Below are 27,030 nucleotides of genomic sequence, written 5' to 3'. Positions count from 1 at the left end.
GTTTTGGGTTTATTGTTTATAGGCATAATCCACTATGAAGGAAATAAAAATCATGTTTTTGCAAGACTTGTTTTGCCATTTACCACAAGGAGAATTTGACAAAGTCCATGTGGATACATAGATGTTAGTGTGTGTATTTCAAATGGGATTCAAATGAAAACCCAAGCATCTCCTTACACACTGTACCCAGGAAGAATACGATGTGTTTGAACTTAAACACGAGTGTTGTATACGAGTACAATAAATAAGTCCTTTACATATCCGGTAGCCATCATTTATTTTGAATTACTTAAAAATTAATGAGTTAATATATTGGCTTATTTAAAAGCATTCAGACCACACCCCAACAGCTACCATGTTATTTTCCACTTTTCTCTTTTCAATTACATGGCAGAGAGAAATCCTCACAGTTATTTAATGTTCACAACTTCTAAAAAGTCTACATCCAAACACGGTTTCCAAATCTCATTTTTGTTTGGTCACCTAAAGCGAAATACGTACATTGAAGCAACTAAATTGGAATGTGCAATCTCCTCTTCATGGTGGTTTATCCCGTAAATACAAGTAAACACAGACTTCAATTGTTGCCACTAATTGCGGGATTAACCCAGCAGGGGGCCCCCTGAACCCCCCTCCTCACACTCTGCTGGTTTGTGTACCCATGCTTTCATGGCAAACTCAATTTATTTTTGCCTGGATCCTCACTCCCCGGATACCTATTGTTCATGCTATAAAGAATTCCTGAATACGACATCAGGTAGAAAAGTGATACAACTTGAAGGAAACACAAACAGCCTAATGATCAAAAGTTGAAAAGCCAGCGCTCTGCAATATTTCCTACTTCTTTTTGATTTATGCAATGCTTTTTGTAAACGGATTATAAACACCTTGGCTTATCCCTGTTAATCAACATATGTGTTGTTATATTTGAGAATCACCTTGTAAAACATAAGATCAATATGAGGCCAATAGTTGTGTAACAGATATAATGGATTCATTACTTCAGTGAACATGTTTTGAATAAATACGTTTGCAGTATAGACAGAACTGAATGTGGTACTTCACATGCAGGTTAAACTATATTTTAAGTAAGAAAATAAAGGGTAATAATATGGCTTGTAGAAAGTATAGCATCATAAAAATGCTGTAGATAAATATAAACCTGATAAAAAGCTTCTCTCTGTGAATAGATGACCCTGCCGAACAGCACAAAGCATTGCCAGACACATTCCAATCATGAGCAACACAATTTATTTTTTCTGTCAACTATTGAAAACACTGTATGATACTACAATAAATATATCATTCAAATATATTAAAGAGAATTAACTTATTAACTTAGATTAAATACAATGAATAATAAATATGCAGGTGTGTTTGATAGAGATTTAAAAATGACCCCATGTTTTTGTTTTATCTTTGAAAGCTGTTTGAGTCCACACTGTTTGTCATGCTGTGCCAACAGATGCAAATATACATTTCAATAAAGATAAATCAAAAATGATTGGTTGTAATTATTGCTTCTAAACAATTGCTAACATAAAAATACATTTTGTTTGAGCAGTTATACGAGAAACAAACATGTTGCATTCATCATTCCCAGAATAATTTGTTATTTTTCCTTAAAAATGCCACTTTTATTTAATAGCCATATTAAATCTTAAATATTTAACTACTGAAATAAGGTTGAAACACTCCACTGGCGCCTGGGTCTCAGGTTAGGGAGATGTGCCGTTACCGTGCCTGAAAACCTTTGTGGCACAATGAAGGAGTCGAGTCACGAGTTTGGGAATTGTTTCCTGGTCACCGTTCACCTTCTGTACATTTGTACAGTTTGCCTGAAAGACAAGAAACAAAAGTAGGTCAAGTGTTCTATCTCTCTGCAACATCTGTCCCTCTAAATTTCGTCTGCATTTGTTTTATCCATCTAAAAAGATACAAAGTGGGGGTTAGGGGGAATTCTTACACGAGTGCCGAGGATGTACTGCAGTAAGTTTCTCACGAGGTTCACCTCCTCCAGCGTTCCACGGAAGTGTTCAGTCGTGTTCAGGATCGCATACGCTTTGCAGAAGAACTTATCCTGTAAGGAACATAAGCAAGAATACATTAGGACTTAAAAATAAACAAGGCACACAGTTATATTAAAATATGCAAAATGGTCATTGCAATCTGTCGCTGTAAGCTACCGTGTGGAGCTAATGACCAGTTGCATTTGTTTTGCCAACCATCACAGCACTTCAACTATAAGCAACAAAACTCTTCTCACCTTACATCCTACAGCCAGAGCGCTCAAATCCTCCACAAAGTAGTGCTTCAGAACATAATTAAAATACAAGTTAATTTACTACTTTAGGCACAAGTCATTTGTTGCAAAAAGTCACACGCAAATGAATGGTTATAAAAAGAGCTCTTACCAATGTGGCAGATCCATTGTATTGTCTAGCAATGTCGATGATTTTCTGTAGGTTTTCTCGAGAATCACGATTAATTGCCTTGGCAACAGCTGGGCTGAGCATCAGTGCCGCGGCGGACAGCAGCAGAAACATCATCATCTTCATGATAGCTAGTTGGCTGTCGACCTCTGGGAGAAGTTATTTCAAGTATTCTTTGACTTGATCACTCAAATGTCAGCTGACGCTTGTTCTGAGGACTTGGCTGAGAACAAAAGATTTATACTTGCTTTGGCCCGCCTTCGCAAAGTTCTTCCACTCATTACAAAAAAAACATTGCAATGAGTCTGCAGTTTGTGTGAGATAAGATTTTTAGATAAAGCTGTGGTTTGTGACAAACTTCACCAAAAAGGAGTTCCGACTCGCTGAAGCAAATCTATACCTTTCAATTAAACAACCATTAAAAAGAGTCATTCAAACCATTGCCAGATTTAATGACAGAACGAAATGAGCACAAAGAGGAAAACGTGGAAATATAACTGTGAACTTTCAAAATATTTTAAGCAGAACAGAGACATGGACAGCCGATGGCTACAGAAAACCTTTCAAAGACTACAGATACAATGGCAAGACCGTCTAAAAATGATGATCCCATACACGGAAGCTGTTCATGCTTTAGATTAGAATCCTAACTTTGATCTTTTTGTCAGAACGTTATCTGGTACTTTCTTACTAGAATGCAGTAAATATAGTATTTAGTAAAGTTTATGCTATGAAACCGTGCCTTTGGAAAGGAACATCATCAACACGGTATATTGTATTATGGATATGTCAGTCTTTGGTTTGGGTGGGTTAAGTATTACGCAGATCACTCATTCCCTTTTTCAACTAAATCAACTCTGACTTTGCCCAACTGCGATGAAAACAAGAAGCTCAAGGTTTACTGTGCATTTCCAAGGAAGAAGAGAGTCTTTTGTCTGCTCAGTGGAGATAGGTTGAGAGGGAGGTGATGCTGCACTTTGTGATCTCAGAGTTCTGATACTGGTTCTTGCGTATTCGGTAGAAGTGCTCAATGTAGCTGGAGCGCCCCAGCAGCTCCACAAAGTCCTCGTCGTGGGTGATGATCAGCAGCTGGAAGTTACGCTGGCGAGAGCGACTCTTAATGATCCTGAGGAGAGCGAGCAAGGAGAGTACGTCAATTCATATAGTTCACACAGTAGCAGTACACACCAAAGCTAACTTTGAAATGGTGTTCATGCGGAGCTTAGAAAGAAAAAAGTGTTATCAGCAACTTGATGAATGATTTTGATATTTGTTATTTAATATGTTAGTCTACTGATTATTTACTGAGCCTTCTAGCTGCTATATCCCAGCTGTAGGATTAGATAGTTAGAGCTGGCATGTTGCGCCATCACTGTGAGTGTTTCCTCTCCTTGTTAGGTCCTTAATGAGCTAAAGACTTCTTTTTGAAGCCTTGGGAGTGATTACATTTAGGTGGATCCTCACTTTAAGACTTTTGATTCATGCAAAGAGTGTCCTCTTAAACTTAAAGTTAAAACACTGTGTGTGTGTACTGACTCGACGAGGGCGTGTGCCAGTGACTCAATGTTGTCTCGGTCCAAGTTGGTGGTGGGCTCGTCCAGGGCCAGGATCCCGCAGTTCAGACAGAAGGTCTCTGCCAGAGCTAGACGGATGATCAGGGATGCCAACACCTAGACAAACAGCCACATTTAGGGTGGAAAAGCATTGAATAATGTATTGGAAACAAAAGACGGCATGACATATTAGGTTTGCATTGGTCTTAATGTAATGCGTGTGCTGATAGAGAACATTTATTTTGATACCTTCTGACCGGCACTGCAGCGTCCCCTCATATCCAGAGCGGTTTCTCCTTTCACCATGACGACTCTGTAGTTGTAAACCCTCCGCCGCACTTCAGCAGACGTGTTTCCGTCCACATCAGAGCGGATCTCCACGTACTCGATGTCTGGAGAGGGTGCAAGAGGAGGTGAGAAAACACTGAGGATAGTTCACAGTAGTGTTGTAGTACTCAAGACTGGTCTTGAGACCACTTTTTTGAGGTCTTGGTGTTGTCTCGGAATCGATGTCAACACTGGTCAAGGACTGGACTTAACATGCACACCTTCACACTTAACATTTACATTATACTGATTTAATATTCCATTTCATTGCTTTATTTGAACCTTTGTATATTTCTCATTTTTATTCATTCTTATTTTTTAGTTCTAATTATTTGTATTTGGTTGCTGCAACAAAAAGATTTCCCAGTTTGGGATAAATGAAGTCTTTCTGATTCTGATTGTACTGTGGGTCTTTTTACAATGATGTGGATCTTTCAGATCAAACTGACTATGGTATCTTCCACATTCTATTGTAAGTGTATTATGTAGTGCTGGATTCACACTAGTCTGGTTCCGGTCTTGATTCTGTCTCGCCCTGCCTTGGTCTTGGTCTTGGTCCTGACTTGGTCTCAGTTAAACTGGTCTTGACTACAACACGAGTACAGTGTTGAGTGTATGCAAGTCGCTTTGGATAACAGTGTCTAACAAATGACATGTAATGTAAAGGAAACATTCACAATAGCAAGTGTTGAATACATAAAGTGCTGTTGCTGTTTAAGCTGTTAGTCAAGACTGATTATTTCTGTATCATCGCTATAATACTCTAAACGGAGATCATTTTTGTTTTGAAATGGCAAGAAGTAAATGTGGATGTAGCCTTAAAGAAAGAGGATAAACAGAATGATTAACCTACACATACTACATAAAAAGAGAACACTGTAAGTGAAATGCACCTTGGCCCCTGTAGGTGCTGCGCCAAAGGTCTCTGATGATCTTGTTGATCTCATCCATCTTCATGCTGTGGAATTTCATGATGGTTCTGAAGCAAACAAGAAGAAAACAAAGCTAAAACCCAGAAGCAGACAAGATATTTTACCCTCCCCACTAGACGGTGTTCTTGACAAAAACTCAAGACAGAATCTGGTTTGTGATTGAGATTTATAAATACCAAACAGTATAATATATTTTAACAGTCTAAAAATGCTGCACAATGACAACCCCTGCTTTGCACACAACGCAGATAATAAAAGGACTCCATTCCAACAGTAAACACCAGTGACTGCTCACTATTTGACGATCGTTTGGTAAACCAAATGATAGCGACAGCATTTTTCCAAAGACTAAATTCAACTAATATTGATACATGAGAAATACTGTTGTACAAGTAGATGTAAAAGATTTGACGGCAGCCAACGGGATGCTGCTTTCCGGCATACCAAGAAATAATCTAGCAATTTCACCTGAAACTCCTATGTGGTCTGAAAGCAAGTGATGACATTATATCACTGCTATTTCTGAAGCCCATATATGGTGGATAAATTGAAAAACCGTGAAGCAAGGAAGAAAAGAGAGAGGAAGTAGTGCAGTCGTTATCAATCCATGTGGCCTGGTGTATCTTGTTTTTAGACGTGTAAGCAGCAGAAGGAAGTCATTGGGCATGACTTCTTTTTGCAAGTGTATTTTACTTGCAAGAGACAAAAAAAGGGTCTCTTCAAGTCTCAATAATAATAATAAGCAGAGATTAATCATGATCAAAGTTTATTATACTAGTACTTTCTTGTATATTGGGGAGAGATAAAACACACAGCTTGTGACATGACACACTGGTAATACAAATCCAAGGTTTTTTTTTAACATGATTTCTGAATTACAGAAAAAGAATTTCAAAGATTTCCGACACTTAGCTAAAGCATCGACAAAGCTGCCGCCTCAAGAGCTGCTGTGACTCCCCCATCAGGGCAGCTCTGCCGCTATCTTATTCTAAGCCCTTTCTTTTCCGACAATTGTGAGCTTATCCCCTATCCCCCACTCCTGTCCAACTTCGGGAAAATGGCTAGCCGTCTGCTTTAGCAAAACGCCTTTCCTCCATTTTCATCACACCTCAAGTGAACTGCCACGCAACTCATTGTAAACATCCGCACTGTAATGACTCGAGGAAGCTGGGACACACTTGGACATTTGAATAATTAGCGGGGTAAACATGTAAACGTTGACGGCACCAGTTCATAACACCACAACATTTCACTTGTGAATAAGGCTTAACGCACTGTTCATGGTATATTGTTTCAGAATATTGAATAAGGATCAAATCAAATGTAATCATTTGCCTATTCTTACTGTTAAAAGAACCCGTCCAAACACACTTCCAATGTAAGACATGTGGGGCATAAAAACTCTGCTGCTTTCTGTAAACACATTCCCAAAGTGTATCAGAAGTTAATACAACGCATCAGAATTCTGAGTTCATCGAATCAAGTGTGCTTCTTTCTGAGTCTGTTCAGTAAAACATATGCTGTTTTTCTTTAAACCACGTTTCCTTTCTGAGCTAATGTAGGGACGTAGTTCAAAACAACACGATGTCTGTATACAGGACACTGCCAAACACATACATGCACCCACATTTCTTGTAGTTACTTTATAATGTGAACGTAAAGGACTTGCAGCTTAGTAATCAGGAGCTCAGATTCATGTTATAGTATTTGTAGCTTCATGGATGCTGTTTCATATTGAAACCATAGAAGGCTGTGCCCTTGATGAATCAAACTAAAATGTTCCCGCTGAAATTACTCTAATAAAGCATATATTTAAGTTTTAAATGACATACAAGACAGCTGTGGGCTAGAGAAGCATAAACAGCAGGGAAAGTATTTAGTTGAAAATGTGGGGGACAGCTATAATTATATATAACATTACATAATATTCTACAATTGAATGTTGTCCACCTGCTGCTGCTGTTCATAAACTACTTGAGACAGCAGGTACAAATAGATACAGGTTTTTAAAAAGGCAATGTTGATAAATAAACAGACAGTCACATTTTCAGTTCTGACAGAAAGAGATTTCACAGCAGAGATTTAGGGACCTGTAACATCATCGCTTCATGGTCTCAACCTCTTATGCTGACACAACAATTAGTTGCAAAGTGAGTTTCATATTTCCATTTTCCTCACCCAAATCAAAGCATCTCACCATGAAATATTTTTCTGAGTAATCAGATAGAAACTGTGACACACACACTGATGTCTTAACCCACACATACTGGTAAATGATGCTCCGCGCTCTCCTCAGATGGTATCTGAGCCTGAGAGCGCAGGCTTCCTCACTGAGGCTCACACTGGCCTTTCATCCTCAGTTAGTGTTTCTGCCAGACTCGTATATATGCTAGAACAAAAGAAATAGCTTTGCAGTGTCATTGACAAACATTATATTTCAGATTGATATAAAATAATGCTTTCTGGGAAGGAAAGTCATAAAAAAAGAAGCATAGGGCGCCTCGCTGAACTCATTTTTAGTGACTAGAGAGAAGTTATAGACTCAGTTTATAGTTCTAACTTCCCCAAGTGAGTTAAAATAAATTAAAACGTACAGAAAATAATACAAACATACAAAGTGATATATATGTTTACAAAGTAACACGAGTAAGCAAATACCATGTTGTTATGCAAATGTGATTTACTGTTTTTCAAACTGTAATGACTATTCTTTAAAGTCCCCAACCAACATACTTATAAATCAATAAAATACAGTAACTCAAATCCACTGTTGTGATCCCAAAATAAGGTCAAAAGCCCAAATGCTATAAATCCAAATATTTTTAAAATTAATATTATTAATAATAATAATAATAATAATAATAATAATATTAATAATAATAATAATAATATTAATAATAATAATAATAATAATAATAATATATTTTAATCTAGTTTTTTTATTCTTTTATGAAACCCAAATAGTTTTTTTTTAAATAGGGGAATTCAAACCTCTCCATGTCCAACCACAAACATCTTGCTTCCAATTAATTAATTAATTAATAATAATAATAATAATAATAACAATAATAAAACAATTAAACCTATTTTTTTCCCCTTCCAACCCAAATTGTTTTAAAAAAGAATTAGGGGAATTTAACCTTGAAACATGTCCATGTCTAAACACAAACAAGTGCTTTATCTGAACATCAGTACGAAGCCCAAAGAAGATCAGTTTAATGTGAAGCAGAAGAAAAGCTACAACCTTATAAACTATTAGTCGATTATCAGCGTACATTTCTTGATTGCTATATTGTTTCAGCTCTGAATGACACACACACACACACACACACACACACACACACACACACACACACACACACACACACACACACACACACACACACACACACACACACACACACACACACACACACACACACACACACACACACACACACACACACACACACACACACACACACACACACACACACACACACACACACACACACACACACAAAACCATAGTTTTGTTAATAAGGATGAGAAAAGATTAAAAAATAAGTAATGCCTCCTGACGAGTCTAACTGCACAGACTTTGTCCACCCCTGCAAAGGAAAGGCATGATGTCACATCCATCCCTTCGCCACAAATGTCATCACTGCTTTCATAGGTTTGTCGTTTGGAAGAAGATGTTTGAGGGAGGGGAATTGGCATTGAAGCGCCTCACCAACGACAATACATTTTAATAAAAGAGGCTTAGATTATACTCTTCAAAATGTGGGAGAGTTTTTCAAAGGGATGGTTTGATGTGGTGTTGCCGTTGTTAAACATGGCACCAGTTTACTTTAATTCACCCTGTGTTTAGAGTCTCTGTTCACCGCGGAGAAGAGAAACAAAGGTTTTCTTCGAGAATTCAAGGCAACGTGGGATAAGCAATTGGTATAGAAATATTAATTTGTTGGTAAAGCATTACTTATTTAAAGCTATACGTTCTGCACTGAAGCTGCTAGAATTAACTTTAAATGGCGGCCTTCAATCTGAGCTTTGAGGGCGCAAGCTTAAACGATGATACCATGTGTACAAAACAAGGTTAATATGCCAACTCCACACAGGAAGGCCTTTGCTATTATTTCTTGGTACATGTCATTCTGAATAACAGCGTTGTGGTGGGCGAACTTCAAAAAGACCAGACAAGGAGGGGATTGATCTATGTCTCATAACAGGAAAACTACGAGAGATGGAACGACAAAAGGAAGTGCTGATGTCGACAGCAAACCCCGTTCATTTACATAATCAAATGCTGAGTGTCTTTGTTATTGCTGTGTTTGAAATACATTTTTTTTTGCAGGGTTATCATACTTATACTTATATCTGAAATCATAGGAATCTACTTTTTTTTTTAAAAAAAGCTGTTGGTTCTGTGGTTTCACACTGAAAATCTTTCTATCTGATCAGTTTAGCTTGAAGTCATTGTATACATGCACGTCATTTCCCCCTGATGAGTAAACCTTTTAAAAGAACAGATTTCACAGGGGCAGTCATCTCATATTTGTGGGGAAGATATCACAATTACATCTTCTAGAATGCAATGTATATTTTATATTCAAAGGCATTTACGATTTACTAAAACTGCTATATCCAGTTGGCCTTGAGCATTCTGGGAGAAATCTGTGTTAGGAATGTACTACGTGTGTCATGTTCGGTGAACACTTACAGGTCCAGGGCCTTGTAGTAGAGATTCAGATCTTTAATGACCAGCTCTGTTGTCCTCATTTTGATGATCTTGTTTTTGTAGCGCTCATCAGCTTTGTTATATTGATCTTCTCGCAGCTCTTTTCTGCAAGCAAACAGTTCAAAGGGGGAGTTCATTTCATCACATAACTTTTAAAGCAGTAATTCATGAGTAGTGGGTTCAGAATGGGGAGAAATCAGGGATCAGATCATTTACATCATGAAATGGCAGCTCTCAAAGATTGAGTGTGAACACAAATGGTAACGAGGATAGGTCAGCCTGAGATACAAGACTGGTATAATAATTATAATGATAATAATAATAATGATAATAAAAAGCATATCTAAATGAGGTTAAGCTGTGTTGTGTGTAAATGATAGACGTGCATATCTCACCTGTGATGAAGTATCTCCTCCTCGAAGCCTTTCTGACGACCCACTGCCATACTGCGGTTCTTCTTCAACTCTTCCAACTTGCGATCGGCATCACGGCGCTCTCTGGACAAAGACAGAGAGGGAGAAAGGTGAACTTCTAATAAGTGTGATACTGCAGAGGCAAAAGACATTTGGGAAGACTATAACAGACTGTGCGGTTTGCTTCGTTTAGAAAAAAATGTGTTGATCTTACAGATGATAAATAACCGTGTCGTGCGCTTACTGGCGGAGCTGCAGGACTTGCATGTTGCCTATGTCTTTCAAAAGAACCTCACGTTTGGCCACAACCTCCTTTAACTCCTCCACACGCTTTCTCAAGGTCAGGTTGTCCTGCAGCCAGCGCTCCTGGACCTATGAATATAAAAATGTATCTTTGCTTTCTCTGAAACTCAGCATTGACCTGTACGGTGGATAACACTCACAACAGTCCCACTGTGACTCAGGAGGTTGTACCTTTTGAGTGTCTATGTCCTGACGGATGTTCCCCATCTCCTTGGTGATCTTCTCTTTATGCTTCTCAGCCTCGTGGAGCTGAGTGTTGGTTTCTTGAAGCTCAAAGTCTTTTTGCTGCAGGCAATGTCATTAAAGTGGGGTCAGTCCTCTACTCGTGAACAATTTGAACCACGCTATTATAACTAACAAACGCTATTCAGAGGAAAAGCAATGCAAAGGGACACATGATATCTATTCATGATGACCACGTTTGTATCTAATGTCCATCACTAAATAACCCATGGACGAATCAGAAAAACTGATGTATCAAGTACACAACTTACCACTTTGTATTCCTCTTTGCCGTCTTCCACATATTTCTTGATGTCTTTCTCCAAGTTGCTGATTGACTTTGCTTTTTCTTTAATGCCATTGATCTGTGTGAAGGGAAATGTGTTCAATTATGCTTGACTTTCAGTAGGGAAAAAGGGGAGCAGTGACAGAGAGAAAAAAGTGAAGGGGGTATCCACCTTCTCATGACCCTCTTCCTGCCTCTGCCTCCTGCGCTCCACCAGCTCCAGCTTCTCCTGCTGCAGCTTCTCCAGAGAGGCGGACAGAGGGGACAGCTGCTCCTTGGCTTCCTGTTAATGGCACATATAGAGATTCTCTTTTGTTACGATTGACTACAGCTGTACAGTATCTTGTCATAACTATATTAAAATGATAATAGTATATACTTTCTGTTTAGATTTGAATTACGTTATTTCAATTCAATTTCACTTGTAAACGTTGTGATTATTTAGCACTTAAGTTCACTTTTATTGAGAAACTAAAGGATCCATATCATTGGAGCTATATATTGCTTTATTTTTGAAAGGCTAAAGGAAAGGAATCAATAGAAACATCTATTCATTGTACTTTGGATCATGGAAATAAATGCACAAATAGAGATGTTGTCTGGACTTGGATCATTGCCCTGGGTAAGATTCGCTAACTGGTGCCTCAGTGGCAGTGTTATTTAAGTAAATGATCTGTTTTATTTTTGATATGATATCAAAGAAGTTATAGACAACATTAACCAGTCCTACTAGAAACCTACCAACAATATTTTTCTAAATGTCTGTATGAGCTCCAGTAATTCCCTAGTGACTCTGCATAATGTCTTCCAGAAGCAGCTTTAATGAATGAAACAGTAAAATGTACCCTGATGTCCCGGGTTAGGGTCTGTATTTCCGTGGTGCACTCGACACACTGCTCCTCCAGCTGCTGCTGTTTCTGCATGTCGCTGCTCAGCTGGAGTTTCTCTGCCCTCGTCTCGTTCACGGAACTCTTCAGCATCTGAATCTGATCCTGCTGGTCCTGGATCAGCTTACGTTTCAGCTCCATCTTGCTGGATGCTGCCGTGTTACATAAAAGACATTAAAAAAACATCTGAATACATCATTTTCACTGATGACTTTCATTCATTATCTCTTTAAAGATGGCTCCAAGTGAGAGTTTATTTTCTCAGATATTGAACCTAATTCCTGTTCTGACTTTGGGATGAAGAGTACAGAAATGTAGCCTTAAAATAAGTGAAGAAATACGGTGCGTTTTTCTTTGAGAACAAATTTAAAACATGATTATTATAAATATTTTGTGTGTCTAAGTATACAGTATGCCTTCAAATTGACTGATTTTATTTGTGTATGAATGCAAGCTGTCTGATACATTTGGCCCCCAAACACCACAATTAAAGCAACTCCTCTACATAAGACCAGGGTAGAACAAATGAACCAGAACACATGGCTCCAAGTGGGTGTTTGTGCCATCTTACTTGTGTCTAGCTTGTGCTGAGTTTCTTGCTTCTCCTGACTGACTTGCTGGATGGTTCTGGTCAGGTCTACTCCCTGGAGTTTGGTTGACTGCTGAGCGATTTTCCTCTCCAACTCTTTAAGGTCCATCTGGACAGAAACATGTGTTGAAATAAGGTGAAAAAGGACAAGAGGGGGAAGGGGATGGTTGCTGTTAGAGAGTGTTCTGAAAGAGAGAGGCAGAGGGAGGCTACCAGGTATCTGTCCATCAGAGAAATGTCCTGCAGGCAGGCCTTGGCGGTTTCCTCCTCTGACATGAGGATACCAAGCAGAGTCTCCTGCTCCTCCACGTCTCCCTTCAGCCGCTCGATGTCTCTATTCACAGTCTGCAGGCGGTTTCTCAACTCTGGCAAATCCTTTTCCTGAAACTGCACAATGGACTGCCTGGGAGGCATGCAAGAGAATAGAAATATACTTTGAGCAGAGAATAAAAAGGTGCATGTTACATTTTATAATCATATTATCCAACATTATCCCTTCACACCCTGCTGTTATTCAGGGAAAAGTTTTTGCAAAAAACATAGAGAATCAAACCCAACTAGGAAAAGTGCCAAATATGTACTTCAAGCAAGTCCTATCATTGTCAGAGCTGGACATGGCCTAAGCTAACTCTTTTTTGGGCAATCATTTATTTGCCAAGATACAATCGAAACAGATGTGTTTTCATTTAAGTAAGAAAACTATGTTTCATAAAACGTATTTCACGGCCCTTCTTCTTTAATAAAGGTCATTAGATAGGCTAAATTACTACATGATGATCCGTAATCTTACTTGCTTTACAGAAACCATTTATTATCAAAGAGAATTTAAAAATATCAACCAGAAGAAGAATACTCTTAAAAACCCCAGTGGATCTTGGGATAATACTTGTTTTGTATTTATAGTTTATAGTCTATCAATTGAGATCACATGCATGCTTTCTTCGACTTCTCCAACGCCTTCAACACAATCCAGCCACACCTGCTCGCTGAGAAGCTGTCACTGATGCCGGTGGATCACAGCTTGGTGGCCTGGATTGCTGACTACCTCACCAGCAGACCTCAGTATGTCACACTGCAGGACAGCGTGTCTGATGTGCTGGTGAGCAACACTGGAGCAACAATGGAGCCCCCCAAGGAAATGTGCTGTCACCTTTCCTGTTCACCCTCTACACCTCTGACTTCTGCTTCAATTCTGGCTCATGCCACCTACAGAAGTTCTCTGATGACTCCTCCATCGTCAGCTGCATCACATATGACAACGAGGAGGAGAACAGGGCCCTGGTGGAGAACTTAGTAGGATGGTGTGACAACAATCACCTCCAGCTCAACATCAGCGAGACTAAGGAGCTGGTGGTGGATTTCAGGCGGAGCACGAAGAGGTTTCTAACCCCCATCACCATCAGGGGGGGAGGAGGTGGTGAACCTGGGAGTGCACTTGAACAATAAACTGGACTGGAGTGACAACACTGACGCTCTCTTCAGGAAGGGACAGAGCAAGCAGTTCTTTATGAGGAGGCTCAGGTCCTTCAACGTGTGCATGAGGCTGCTGCAGACGTTCTACTAATCTGTGGGGGACCAGTGTGCTCTTCTTTGCCGTGGTGCGCTGGGGGGGAAACACCAACAAAAGGGATGCTGACAGGCTGAATGAGCTCGTGAGGAAGGCTAGCTCTGTAGTTGGAGTTAAACTGGACAATCTGGAGGAGGTGGCTGAGGGGAGGACGAGGAAGAAACTGGACAGTATCCTGGATAACCCCTCCCACCCCCTCCATGCAGAGCTAGTGAAGATGAGGAGTACGTTCAGCCACAGACTCATCCCACCTCGGCACAGCACTAAGCACCTGGGAAACTCCTTTGTGCCTGTAGCCGTCAGGCTGCACAACAAGGGGTTAACCGTGTGACTCACTGACCCGGACTGCACATCAAGCCTGCACTTTTGCACAATGACTTTTACCCGTATCAATCAAAGTAAATCTATTTAACAATCCGGATAAAAAGTGTTTATTAGTTCATTGAAGTCCTTAATTCCGTTTGTTTTAACTGTACATCATTTTAGTTTTATTATCCTGTGTGAACCACACTGTCCTGTTTTTCATTCTTATTCTGTTGCTGCTTAAACCCCTGAATTTCCCCCACGGGGATTAATAAAGGTGCATCTTATCTTTGTACTTGCTTTGTGTTCTGAAGGAAACATTTCAATTTGTTCAATAGCATTGGCATTTGTTGAAAGGTAAGATGTAGAAATTCTTATTATATTCTGAAAGAAAGGGAGTGGCTGCCTGGAGCTCATGCTTGAGGGTTTGGCTCAGGTCATGGTAGGACAGTGGAGAGAACCGGAGATAAATGTCAATCGTATGAGAATCTGGCTCCACCTAGTGGGGAACATGTGCTCAACTCTCTTTAAAAATCACAGGACAATTTTTGCTGTGTATTTAATACATGTTCTATATTTGTCCGTCATTCATTTATCCATTTTTATAACTCAAATTTGGTGTAAAATAACATCTTGTTGTACAACTCCTCAGTGGGCTGGTGAGAATTCCTCCTCCTTTCTCCACATGCCATACTGAATATCTATTTTTAGAGTGACAAGCAGGCCTGTTCTTGTTTTCTATTGGGGGATGAAAACATCACAGATTTCTGTTTACTTTTTGATCATGAGTAATTCATGTGGTGTTCTGTTGCAATACTCTCAAATGAGGAACCATTTTCACTATGAAGACGAGTTAAAACGTGTTTATGGACACAACAGAATGAAAGCAATCCTGAAAACACCTGACACGTCTGAGCCTTAATTCATTCAAGGCTGCAGTTATTCAATCCATTGAGTTATGAGGATTACCGTTTCTTTTTTACTGCTGGCAGATAACTCTCTTCTCTATAGTGTCTCTTGGATAACTGGACTTTAAACTCACACTGTACATTTTATATTTATATTCAATTGAATGTTCCATTCCTTATACAGTTAATGCTATTTTTATTTCTATTGAGACGTTTACATTTTGAATTGTTTATTTCTAGTCTTTTAATTTGACTGAATAAAATGCCTTGTGGTTTTATGCCGCTGCAATGCCAAAGTTTCCCACATTGGGATCAATAAAGTACTTATCTTATCTATGTCATCTTATGTCATTGACAATGGAATAACTTTGAGTGTAGACAAAACTATCCATTTCATTAGGCCACATTGGAATTGTGTATTTTCGGATATTTTATAGGCAACTGAAATCAATTAGCATTGAGAAGTAGCAGACTTATCGACAGTCACACTCAATTAAAGGACAAAAAGCCTGCAGTCATAAAGCAGGGAGCGACTTGATAATTGCTAAAATAATGGCTTAAATGTTCTGAAAAGGCAACAATGCCACAATCCGAAAGTCCAGCACACTTTGCTATAACACAAACTCTGTCTTCGGCTCTCTGCATACCTGACAGGTCTGAGAGCCATCATCTCCTCTCTCTTCCTCTCCTTCCTCTTCAGATCCGTCTCTGTGTTCTTCAGCTTGTCTGGCACCAGGCGCAGCTTGGACTGCATGTCGCTGATGACTTCCTGCAGATCAGAGTCTGAAGGGAACGTCCTCTGACACACAGGGCAGCAGGGCTCTCTCTCCTCTGTCAGCTGGCTGATGAACTGCGTGTACACTGCTGTGGCTCCGGCTAGCATGGCTATAAAAACACAGGGGTAGAAAGAAGGAAGAAATGTTTGATATATTCACATTGAGTAAAAAGCTGTGTACTGTGTATGGGGACAACATTTCCCAATCCATTGTGGGACCTTTCTTTCCTCACTGTATGGTGCATGGGGAAGGCTTTTGATTGCATGTATCACTGATGAGATAATGAGCATATAAAAGGTAACACTGAACCCATCAAATCAGAAACAAATTATGTAGAATCTGACTTTTATTTTTATCCATTTCAATTTTCCAGCATTAACCTCTTTGTTTGGAGATCTTATCCAGATCTTCCCGCAGTTTGCCCAGGTCCTGCTCCAGATCTTGACTGCCACACACGTTGAAGAACTTCTCTTCGTCACTGGCCAACTGCTGCTCCTTCTTCCGTACCTCAGCAGCGACGTGGCTTTTATTCTGCTCACTTGATGCCAGGTCCTTACTGAGAATAATTAAAACCACGACACATACCTAGTCAGTGCCACAGACTAATCGGTTGACTCAAATTTTCTATGGTAATGTATGGGCTTTAAATGTAAAAGAATCGTGTTAACTTGAATTTGGCAAGTCGGTCCCGGGTACTGTTGATTTCTTTCGACTTGGAATAGATCCAGTCCTCCAGCTCTCTCTTGTTGGGAAAGTGGCCCAGCAATGACACCAGTTCCTCACTGTGACGAGACTTGATCTTACGGACCTGCTCCTCCTTCTCTGTCTGGAGGAACAAAAGAGACAGGATGAGAGGAGATCAGAAAGAGAGAGCATATACAGTGGCAGGTAAGGAAGGAGAGAAACTGCGAGGAAAAGACTCAAGTCTGAGAGAGGAGAATGTTCAACTCCTGTTGCCTTTCCATTAGGTCAGGTTCCACATTACCTTGTCCTTTGTCAGCATATCCATCTGCGTGCGAGCGGTGGTGTGTGTGTTGAGCATCCCCATCTCTTGGTCGAGTTGTCTCTGTACGCGGTCGAGTTCAGCCTTCTCTCTCTGGAGCTCCACGACCTCGGCCTTCAGCTCCTCCACGTTGGAGCTCTGAACCACGCTCTCCAGCTCTCGCTCCTGAAGAGGGAAAGAATACGTACACACAAAGTGATCAGAACGGTGATCCTCAAGTGACACTTTAGGGTAAAAGGGAACTCTAGTGTTTATTTTGAGAAAACTACTGTAATAATAGCACGAATAACAATAAAACATTTTAATACTTGTCTAATGTTACTAGAAAATAGACACCACATAACAAAAAATGACACAAGAGAACCTCAGCATAAACAGTGCGTGTGTGTGTGTGTGTGTGTGTGTGTGTGTGTGTGTGTGTGTGTGTGTGTGTGTGTGTGTGTGTGTGTGTGTGTGTGTGTGTGTGTGTGTGTGTGTGTGTGTGTGTGTGTACCCACCACTTTAGCCAGTTCATTCTCCAGTTCTTGCAGCCGGCTGGACGAACCCTCAAGCCTCTGCAACTCTGTCCGAACGTTCCTCAGTTCGTTTTGCTTTTTTGCCTGGCTGTCTCTCTTCAACTCCACTGTTCTCTCCAGACCGGTCTTCTTATCTCTCATGTCATCAATGGACTGCTGCTTCTGCTGCTCCTTTTCCTGCAGGTCCGCCTGAGTGAACAGAATAAAAGGAGAGGTATCAAGCAGGACTAGAATGACATGCACACTTGTTGACATTAATCGTGTCTCTGGTATTGAAAATATGTACAGAAGAGAAGCAATGCAGTGACTTTATTTTGTTTTAGGAAATCTAACGGAACATTTCTTACCATAACCTGATTGACCGTCTCTTTCTCCTGATCCAGTCTCAGTGTGACGTGACGATTAAAGCTTTCAAGTTGAAGACTGGTGAAGGGAGGCCTGTCGTATCCCTCCATCTCCAGAGAGGAAGACAAAGAGCGAACCTAAGAAAGAGGTAAGGTGAACAAACACATGTTTATCAGACATGTATCAAAATGATACCGATTCAGGGTAGTGCAAATGGTACAGAAACCAATAATTAAGCCTTCGGAGTTGGCTGATTGTAATGAAGTTCACCTTACATAAAGCAACATTGATGTGGCAGTAACTTTTGACCAAGGTATGTTAAACTGGGTGCAGTACACCTCCATGGGAACGAGAGCTGGAGTGCCCAGGTAAAAGCACTCAGAGGTAGGTGTTTCTTTCTTACCTGAGTGTCTCGGTTCTTGATGTTTTTATTTTGGCGATCCGACTCTAGTTGTAGACGACCTGTGCAAAGGCAAAAGCATGTTTATTCTTCAGGAGATATTTCTTTATCCACCTGTCCAACGATCCTTTCTTGTATCTATCACTGATTTCTTTTTTTCCTCTTAAAAGAACAGCATATTTGAAGTTTTTGGGTAACTTTCTAAAATTAAATCTGCCAGTTCACTTTAGTAACAAATAATGCTGCACCAAAAAGAGATCAAGAACTAGCTATTCAATAATACATATGGCCGTAAGGGGTGCTTGAAACTTCAGGAAAATGCTATTTATGAGTGTGTGTACCTTGTTCTACCAGGAGGTCAGCCTTCGCCCTGTTGAGTCTCTGACACTCTCGAACAGCTCTCTCCAGCTCCTTCTGGCAATCTGTCAGCCTGCGCTCCTTGTCCTTCACCGTCCTCTGGTGGTTCTGGTAATTCTCCTGCAGCTGCTCGTCTGAACCCTGGAAAACCTGCAGCACACACACACACTTCACTGGCTTAGAGCGGCTCTGATGCTCAACGAGAACAGCGTAGCAAACTGTCAGGGTTTAGAGGAAGAAATCCCCCTGTGATAAAAAAATATTTGCACTGTGGCTCTATGGTCTGGATAAAAGGCACGGCATATACCAAATCGAGATGTTACAATGTCTGCATACAGCAAAAACAGTTAATTCGTTTCATTACTACATAGCATAGTGTTCAAACAAGACTGGTTCCAGCTCCTTAGCTAAGGTGAGGTCATCATTTTGACAAGCAGCTCATACTTCGAACAAAGTCAGGTTATCACACTGACAATTCAACTGTCTATCACAAAAAAGCACGTAGCAACACAACACAAAAGTCTTTAAACCCAGACTCATACACAGCCGAGGAGCAACAAGCAGATGGGAGGAAGAGGTTCCTGGCTCCCGTAAGGCAGAAACACACAAAAGTGGTATAAACATTCATATAAATAAAGGCCAGTGATTACAGCATGACAACAAACTCATTCACCATCTGCAGTCTCTCTGTTAGTTTTCCATAAAGGGTAATGATACATACAAAGTGGAGTCCGGAGTATGATCAAGCTCAAGATCAGGGACGAATAGGAAGACAATGTGTGTTCCTCCTTTTTATCTCATCTTTGTTCATGCATGCTTGAATCCATCCCTAATTATCATTTAAGCATCTTGTCAGGTTTCCCCAAAATAATTGACTGAATGTGTGTCCTTCACAATAAATGTTATATGTGGAGGGGGCACAGGGATTTTAGAGCTGCAACCAGTGTTTTCTGGCATTCCTAATAAGTCATTTTGGTTATTCATTACTATTAAAGCTTTCCATCAAACAACCATTTTAACGTAATTAAAATCGATAACGTGTTTGGTGTGTGTGTGTGTGTGCGTGTGTGTGTGTGTATTTCGTGTTTTCTATGTTACCTGTTCCATGGTTTCCTCCAGCTCCTTGTTGTCCTCCTCCATCTGTTTCTTCCTGCTGTCTAAAGCCTGGATCTCATTGTCCAGCTTCATCACTTTCCCCAGTTTCATTTCAATATCTGTCAGTAGATTCTGAAAGTTATTTTTAAAAAGTTAATCGACAACATCAGGAGCACTACTAACAATTACGAAATTTTAGTTTCTCAAATAATAGAGTAAACTGACGGTTAGTTCCAACTCTGCACATATCCGTTTCTATTTTATCAATGTGTTCTGTTGTAGAATCTCCCTGAAACAAAGGCTGTGTGCAAATAAGCTAGCTTTCTTGTCAGATATGGCCATCCATCCCACTCTTAAGAGTTGACTATGTTGTAAAGTTTTTGCAGTAAACTCATTATATGAATGCAAGTGATTTATTGATTTAAAAATGGATCCCTCATCATATTTCATATTTAGAAACATTGCTGACAGAACTTTACATAGACTTCCTGAGTAATTTGGAATCTCTCAATAGTCAAAGATCTGGGAAAACTTTAAGTTCATTAGAAAGCTTACGAAAATAATTTTGCATGGGAGAACTGTGTGAAAAATCTCTGACCTACACCATCATTTATTGGCTGTTTCAACAGAAAAATACATCATCATAAACAAACCTCCAGGGGATCAATCTGGCCATCTACTTTCTGGATGTTGTCTTTAGAGGCCATCAGCTGTGCCTCTTTGGAAGCCATGGTGTCTCTTATCTGCTGGGCTTTCTCCTTGTTCTGCTTCAGGTAGCGCAGCTCCACCTGACACTCCTTCACTGTCTGAGTTTGTTTTAGACGCAACAGACGCATTGTATCCAGAGCTTTGATGTACCTTTGAAAAAACAAGAAGCAATATCTGAATGGCATGTGCAGGTTCATATTTAGTCCTGGGAATTCATTTTAGAAAATTGGATTCTTTATGTAAAAAAAACAACACATAAAAACACAAGAATGAGGTCTTTACTTGGTTGCAGCGAAGATGGAGTCAAACTTGTCTTTGAGTGCTTTGCCCTCGGAAAGAGGCCAGTTGGACTCTTCTTGGTGACAAAAGATGACATTATTCAGCACAGGCTTTGACACTCCCAGTGAAGAAATCATCTCCCGATCCAGTTCGCCACACTTTGATGACAAGCTCACCTTCTCACCATCTCTGAAAGAATAGCGATGGAGGTCACAGGTAAAGTAAGAGGTCATATTGCATTAAAATCAATTAAGAAATAGATTCATTTTATTCAATAGGAGACAAAGTAAAGAAACACACAACTGTGTCTTACTTTATTCGGGTAATGACTTGCTCCAAGCTTTTAAAGGTGTAGTTCTTTGCCTTCTGAGTGCAGGACATGGAGCGATGGATACTCACTTTCTCTCCGTTGACGTCTGAGAATAACAGACGGATCTGTGCTCGCACATCTGTCTCATGGGCGTCCTGGAATTCAAACAGCATGAACAGTGACATAGATAGATTTCCATTGAAGTGACTACTCTGAATCTGAAGCCAATCCCCCCCCAAAATGTGGATTGTTTGTCAAATAACATTGTAATACATGTTTTTAATTTTATATTGTTATGAATATTGTTATATTTCTGTATGTTGAAAACAAATTAAATAGATCTGAAAAACAGTTTGCACTGCATTTCTTTAAAATCAAAAGCAATATTTTAATAAAAAAATAATTGAGGCAGAAATGTTGTGGATAAAAGCCAAGCTCTGAAAGTCTGGTAATAAAATAACACATACAGTTAGGTCCATATATATTTGGACACTGACACAAGTTTTGTTTTTTTACCTGTTGACCGAAACATATTCCAATTATAGTTATATAATGGACATGGACATAAAGTGCAGACTCTCAGCTTTCATTTGAGGGTATCCATATTCAAATTGGATGAGGGGTTGAGGAGTTTCAGCTCCTTAACATGAGCCACCCTCTTTTAAAAAGGGACCAAAAGTAATTGGACAATTGACTCAAAGGCTATTTCATGGGCAGGTGTGGGCAATTCCTTCGTTATGTCATTATCAATTAAGCAGATAAAAGGCTTGATTTGAGGTGTAGTGCTTGCATTTTGAAGATTTTGCTGTGAAGACAACATGTGGTCAAAGGAGCTCTCCATGCAGGTGAAAACAAGCCATCCTTAAGCTGCGAAAACAGAAAAAACCCATCCGAGAAATTGCTACAATATTAAGAGTGGCAAAATCTACAGTTTGGTACATCCTGAGAAAGACAGAAAGCACTGGTGAACTCAGCAACGCAAAAACACCTGCACGTCCACAGAAGCCAACAGTGGGGGATGATCGCAGAATCACTTCCAGGGTGAAGAGAAACCTCTTCACAACAGCCAACCAAGGGAACAACACTTTCCAGGAGGTAGGCGTATCAATGTCCAAGTCTACCATAAAGAGAAGACTTCATGAAAGTAAATACAGAGGGTTCACTGCACGGTGCAAGCCACTCATAAGCCGCAAGAATAGAAAGGCTAGATTGGACTTTGCTAAAAAAAACATCTAAAAAAGCCAGCACAGTTCTGGAAGAAAATTCTTTGGACAGATGAAACCAAGATCAACCTCTACCAGAAGGATGACAAGAAAAAAGTATGGAGAAGGCGGGGTACAGCTCATGATCCAAAGCATACCACATCCTCTGTAAAACACGGAGGAGGCAGTTGGATGGCTTGGGCATGCATGGCTGCCAGTGGCACCGGGTCACTAGTGTTTACTGATGATGTGACTCAGAACAGAAGCAGCCGGATGAATTCTGTGGTGTTCAGAGACATACTGTCGGAGTATATTCTTGAAAGGCCAAGTCAGTCACCTGATCTCAACCCAATTGAGCATGCATTTCACTTGTTAAAGACTAAACGTCAGAAGCCCACAAACAGAAGCTGAAAACCGCTGCAGTAAAAGGCATGACAGAGCCTTCAAAAGGAGGAAACCCAGCGTCTGGTGATGCCCATGCGTTCAAGACTTCAGGCAGTCATTGCCCCAAAAGGGTTTTCAACCAAGTATTAGAAATGAACATTTTATTTTCAGTATATTTTAATTTGTCCAATTACTTTTGAGCCCCTGAAATGAAGGGATTGTGTTTAAAAAATGCTTTAGTTCCTCACATTTTTATGCAATGTTTTTGTTCAACCCACTGAATTAAAGCTGAAATTCGGCACTTCGACTGCATCTGAATTATCTCATTTAAATTCATTGAGGTAATGTACAGAACCAAAATTAGAAATACTTGGTCTCTGTCCAAATATTTATGGACCTAACCGTATATTGCAGCAGATTACATCATGTCTTGTGTGATTGAGACTATCACACACCAAGAGAAACACACTTGGTTGTAAAGTTCTTTCTTGTTCATAAATGGAACTGCCATCTGATCCATTGGTGTGCGGACTTTCATTGAAATAGTCAGTCAGAATAATCAGATCAAATATCTGGATATTCAATGAAAGGGTAGCTTGTTTGACTCAAATAATTGAGTGACATTTGTTATTTTAAATATCCTGTTCGTCATTACTTTAACAAATGAGACCACACAACAGTTTGAGAAATTAGTGAGAACTTAGCCTTTTGGGCTGTTTGAGATTACAGCAGTTTAATGCAACGACTGACCTTTGGATCATGAACAAATGCAGCTCCTTTAGATCCAGGTGGAAGGTCTCCTGCTGTTGCATACTTAAGGCACTCAATAATAGTCTGGAAAAAGAAAAGGGTCAAGTTGTAGAAGAATAAAAACATGTTCAATCTCTAGAGGTCATGCTTCACAGTCAACCTTTGCTCTCGCCAAAACATCTTCTCCTACCGTTTTCCCTGCTCCATTGGGTCCAACAAGCACAGTCAGTGGAGTGAAGAAAGAAATGACTTGTTTGTCCTTATCCTCTATCCCAAAACTCCTCACCCCTAAGATGCTCATCTTGTCTATCTTTGACATGTTTGCTTTCTGAAAGAGAAAGAAAAGGCAAGCAAGCAAAATCGCTTGAATGTGAGATCAACTTAATTTGCTCTAAATGCAACACAACAGGAATACTAGCTTCTAATTCAGGATACCACCTAAATGTGATGAAAAACGTAAGCACAGTTAACATAGGTATCTGTTGATCTGCTGACTGGGCATTTGGTTTTCTTGTTAGTTTCAGTTTACACTTAACAACGTTGACCATAATATATTTAAAACATACATAAATAGAAGGTTAACATATTTCTAAATGTGAAGAAGTGTTATAAAAAGTCGGTTAGGGAGAATATGGTCCCTTAACAAACAGTAGAGTATGACCAACACCGTAAATAAAATAGTACATATCTAGAAAAGCTATGTATTGCCAAATGAATGTATTCAGAGCTATAAATACGAGGTTTAACAAGCTGCTATAATATATTTTTAATCGGTTAATGTTATCAGGCGGTATCATAGTGTTTATGTGTTGAATGTGTAACGTTAGCTAACAAATGTCACCAAACTAGCTTACAACGCAAGTTCGGCTACATGACAAGTTGCTGTTGCGGACAATTACCGACTCACTTTCCCAAAGAGTGCCCCTGCGGGCAGTACAGCAAGAATGATGTTTACCAGTTGCAGTCTTCTACAGTTGTTCGTATGTTGTGAATTTACTTACCCGAGTGCTGTTCTGTTGCAGACATGAAAGTTTTCGCGCTGTGAGAACGTGAACAGCGACGAGTTCTGACGACTTCCGGTGTTGTGCGGTGGATTGAAGGCTTGCTGCAGATTGAAGCCGTGTTCGCGGGGACGCGCACGGGTGACGTCATTTCAGTTACGGAGCGTTTCGCCTAGTGTTCCAAGCGGAAGAACGAAACAAATGATTTACTTTCTCTATATTTAATCAGACCCATCAGATAAAACAGCAAACCTCTCCATTCTAATTAATTATATTAGTAATATTTATAATCTGATACTAAAAGGATGAAACATTTGTTTGTATTGAATCTACAGAGGTTAAATCTTAGATGATCTGATATGTTTTTGTCTGTGCACTGCCGGTTGCTGACAGGTTAAACATCTCTTGGCCCTTGAGACATTTAAACTGAACAAATAGTCACTTCACAAGTTAGGAAACAGTTGATAGAGGGTTTTACTCGACGTCCTGAATGAAAAGTTAACCAACTGTTGTGTCCCGTCAAGTGTGCGGGTCATGTTTGTCGTTGTCATGTTCTTGTGTTAGTTTAGTATTTCATGTTCTTCCACTTCCTGTTTTATTTTGTACTCACCTTGTCTCTCATTTCAGGACCCTTTACCTCCCGCCTTGTCTCCTCCCATCATCGTCAGCGTCTGCCCAACCCCTGATTGTTTCCACCTGTGCCCACTTACCTCTTGTATAAATTGTCCTGTCTCCCCTTGTCAGTTGCCAATTCGTCACGTTTGTCATGCGTGAAGCCAAGCGTTCCAAGCCATGTTGTTATTGAAGTTAGTTGATCTTTTGGACTAGTAATTCAGTTTTTTCCTCCTCCATGTGAGTGTTTTTCTTTTGACCTTTTTTTGTACCCTCTGAAAGACTGATTTTTTTCTTTAAAGTAAAGATTATTTTCTTCACCAACGTTTTGCCTCTGGGTCGTGCATTTGTGTCCTCATACTGTGTGTCGAGGTTCATAGCACCAACACAGCCCCACTCCCTGTGCGTCAAAATCAGACTTGACTCAGGCTTTTCACAATTAAATTATCCTAACATGAAAAAGTTAGTTTTTTGGGGTTTTCCGAGTTAAGGTTGTGCATACAATCCAAACAAATAGAACTGTAATGCAAACCGTTTTGTATTGTTTGATGCTTAAGTCTTTGTCTTTGTTTCTCTGCAGGTTGATGATGGTGAAAATGCTTATTTCTCACTCTCCTGTTGTTGAAGCACTTCATATTGCAGGTTTGATCCCTGCCTGAGGTATGGAGTGTGTCTAAAAAAAACTTTGAAACACTTTCATCGCACATTTCAGATGTAGCTTTGGTTTTAACTTGCATGTTCAGTAGATTAATACAAACATGGTGCTCTAGTAAGTGTAAAATGTGTCAACTGGACAGGCTATCTGAGATTAATTTTAGATGAAATACAGTCCCCATATTATAATCATAATAAAACATGTCACCTAGTGCAACACTGTTGTCTATTTATGTTTTAAATAGTTTGAAAGAATTGAAGGCTTTAGCACAGATACACTACTTGCTAAGTACACATTTATAGTTGGTTTTGGTCAGCAGGATTTGTTGGCAATATGAAAGTCAGGTTTACAAAACAGTTTAAACTTTTCTTGCCCTAGGACTTTTGTTATTTAACTGCATGCAATTGATAGTGGTGGTGCCTCTTATTTTGTCATGTGCTACATAAAAGATAAATTAGCATAATTCAAAACTGATCATGACCAGTCCTTCTCTGTATTAATTTTCTTTCAAGTAGACATATTTGTGTATATTCCTGATAATATTGCATCTCAGAAAAGGTACCACAAGAGGACAGTGTTTCCCTTGTGGAAAAGCCATTGCTGCCAAGTCTCACAGGTCACATGATAGTCTCTCTCCTCTGTCAAGTCCTCTCCTCATTTTGTGAGCCAGAAACGTATAATCATATGGCTTTGAGTATTGCTGTGGCAGTTTGTGTAACGCTGTTGGCCATTGCATTATCTCAGTTATTTGAATCGAGTTAGATGCCCATTTTATTCACTTGATCAGACATTCAAATCATTTTTATTATAAATAACAACAAAAGGTAAAACGTAAATTTACAAACTGTTGTACATTTCCTTGAAAAAGTAAACAAAGAAAAGGGAAAATCCCCTTTTTAAACAAACATTTTCTCTGAGGTCTTTGAATACAATCCAGTACTCAAGCAACACTGATTTATAAAAACATATGCTGTGTGAGAAGGCTGCTTAGAAACTGAGAGGTTAAATCTAATTGGGATACAGAGTTATTTTGAGCCTGTGTTTGGGGTATATGAAGAACAGTTAGTGGACGTCCACAGGGATCTGCAGGACTGGTGAACACCACATGCAGCTAACCCCCTAAAAACCTGAGAACATCATCTCTCAGACTTCCTTTCTGTTCTCTCCTCCTTGAAAAGACACACACACACACACACACA

At 39.7% G+C, this 27,030-nt stretch overlaps 1 protein-coding gene across 2 annotated transcripts; it reads right to left on the bottom strand.

Annotated features, from left to right (window-relative positions):
- Nucleotides 1-1,228: 1,228 nt before the first annotated feature.
- On the bottom strand, nucleotides 1,229-24,712 carry rad50 (RAD50 homolog, double strand break repair protein). 2 transcript variants are annotated; one of them, XM_063895650.1, is made up of 31 exons: nucleotides 24,565-24,712; nucleotides 23,754-23,891; nucleotides 23,564-23,647; nucleotides 21,231-21,382; nucleotides 20,921-21,106; nucleotides 20,584-20,788; nucleotides 19,934-20,062; nucleotides 18,820-18,985; nucleotides 18,482-18,540; nucleotides 18,081-18,215; nucleotides 17,716-17,922; nucleotides 17,201-17,383; nucleotides 16,884-17,041; nucleotides 16,596-16,771; nucleotides 16,087-16,324; nucleotides 12,875-13,064; nucleotides 12,644-12,770; nucleotides 12,031-12,224; nucleotides 11,358-11,468; nucleotides 11,172-11,264; nucleotides 10,849-10,962; nucleotides 10,619-10,746; nucleotides 10,357-10,458; nucleotides 9,944-10,066; nucleotides 5,206-5,291; nucleotides 4,235-4,377; nucleotides 3,969-4,102; nucleotides 2,415-3,558; nucleotides 2,267-2,311; nucleotides 1,967-2,080; nucleotides 1,229-1,838 (listed from the first exon to the last, which is right to left on the bottom strand). In XM_063895650.1, exons 2-28 carry the CDS (start codon nucleotides 23,880-23,882, stop codon nucleotides 3,372-3,374), a joined length of 3,939 nt encoding a protein of 1,312 aa, XP_063751720.1. In that variant the 5' UTR covers nucleotides 23,883-23,891; nucleotides 24,565-24,712; the 3' UTR covers nucleotides 1,229-1,838; nucleotides 1,967-2,080; nucleotides 2,267-2,311; nucleotides 2,415-3,371. The 2 variants fall into 2 exon arrangements, with proteins under 2 accessions (XP_063751720.1, XP_063751721.1); XM_063895651.1 differs by lacking the exons at nucleotides 1,229-1,838; nucleotides 1,967-2,080; nucleotides 2,267-2,311; ... (2 more) ...; nucleotides 4,235-4,377; nucleotides 5,206-5,291 and adding an exon at nucleotides 5,326-7,633.
- Nucleotides 24,713-27,030: the final 2,318 nt, after the last annotated feature.

This window comes from Eleginops maclovinus, chromosome 11 (assembly GCF_036324505.1).
Source record: "Eleginops maclovinus isolate JMC-PN-2008 ecotype Puerto Natales chromosome 11, JC_Emac_rtc_rv5, whole genome shotgun sequence".
In the NCBI taxonomy this organism is placed as follows: Eukaryota; Metazoa; Chordata; class Actinopteri; order Perciformes; family Eleginopidae; genus Eleginops; species Eleginops maclovinus.
This window is presented reverse-complemented; position numbering and strand designations above follow the sequence as displayed.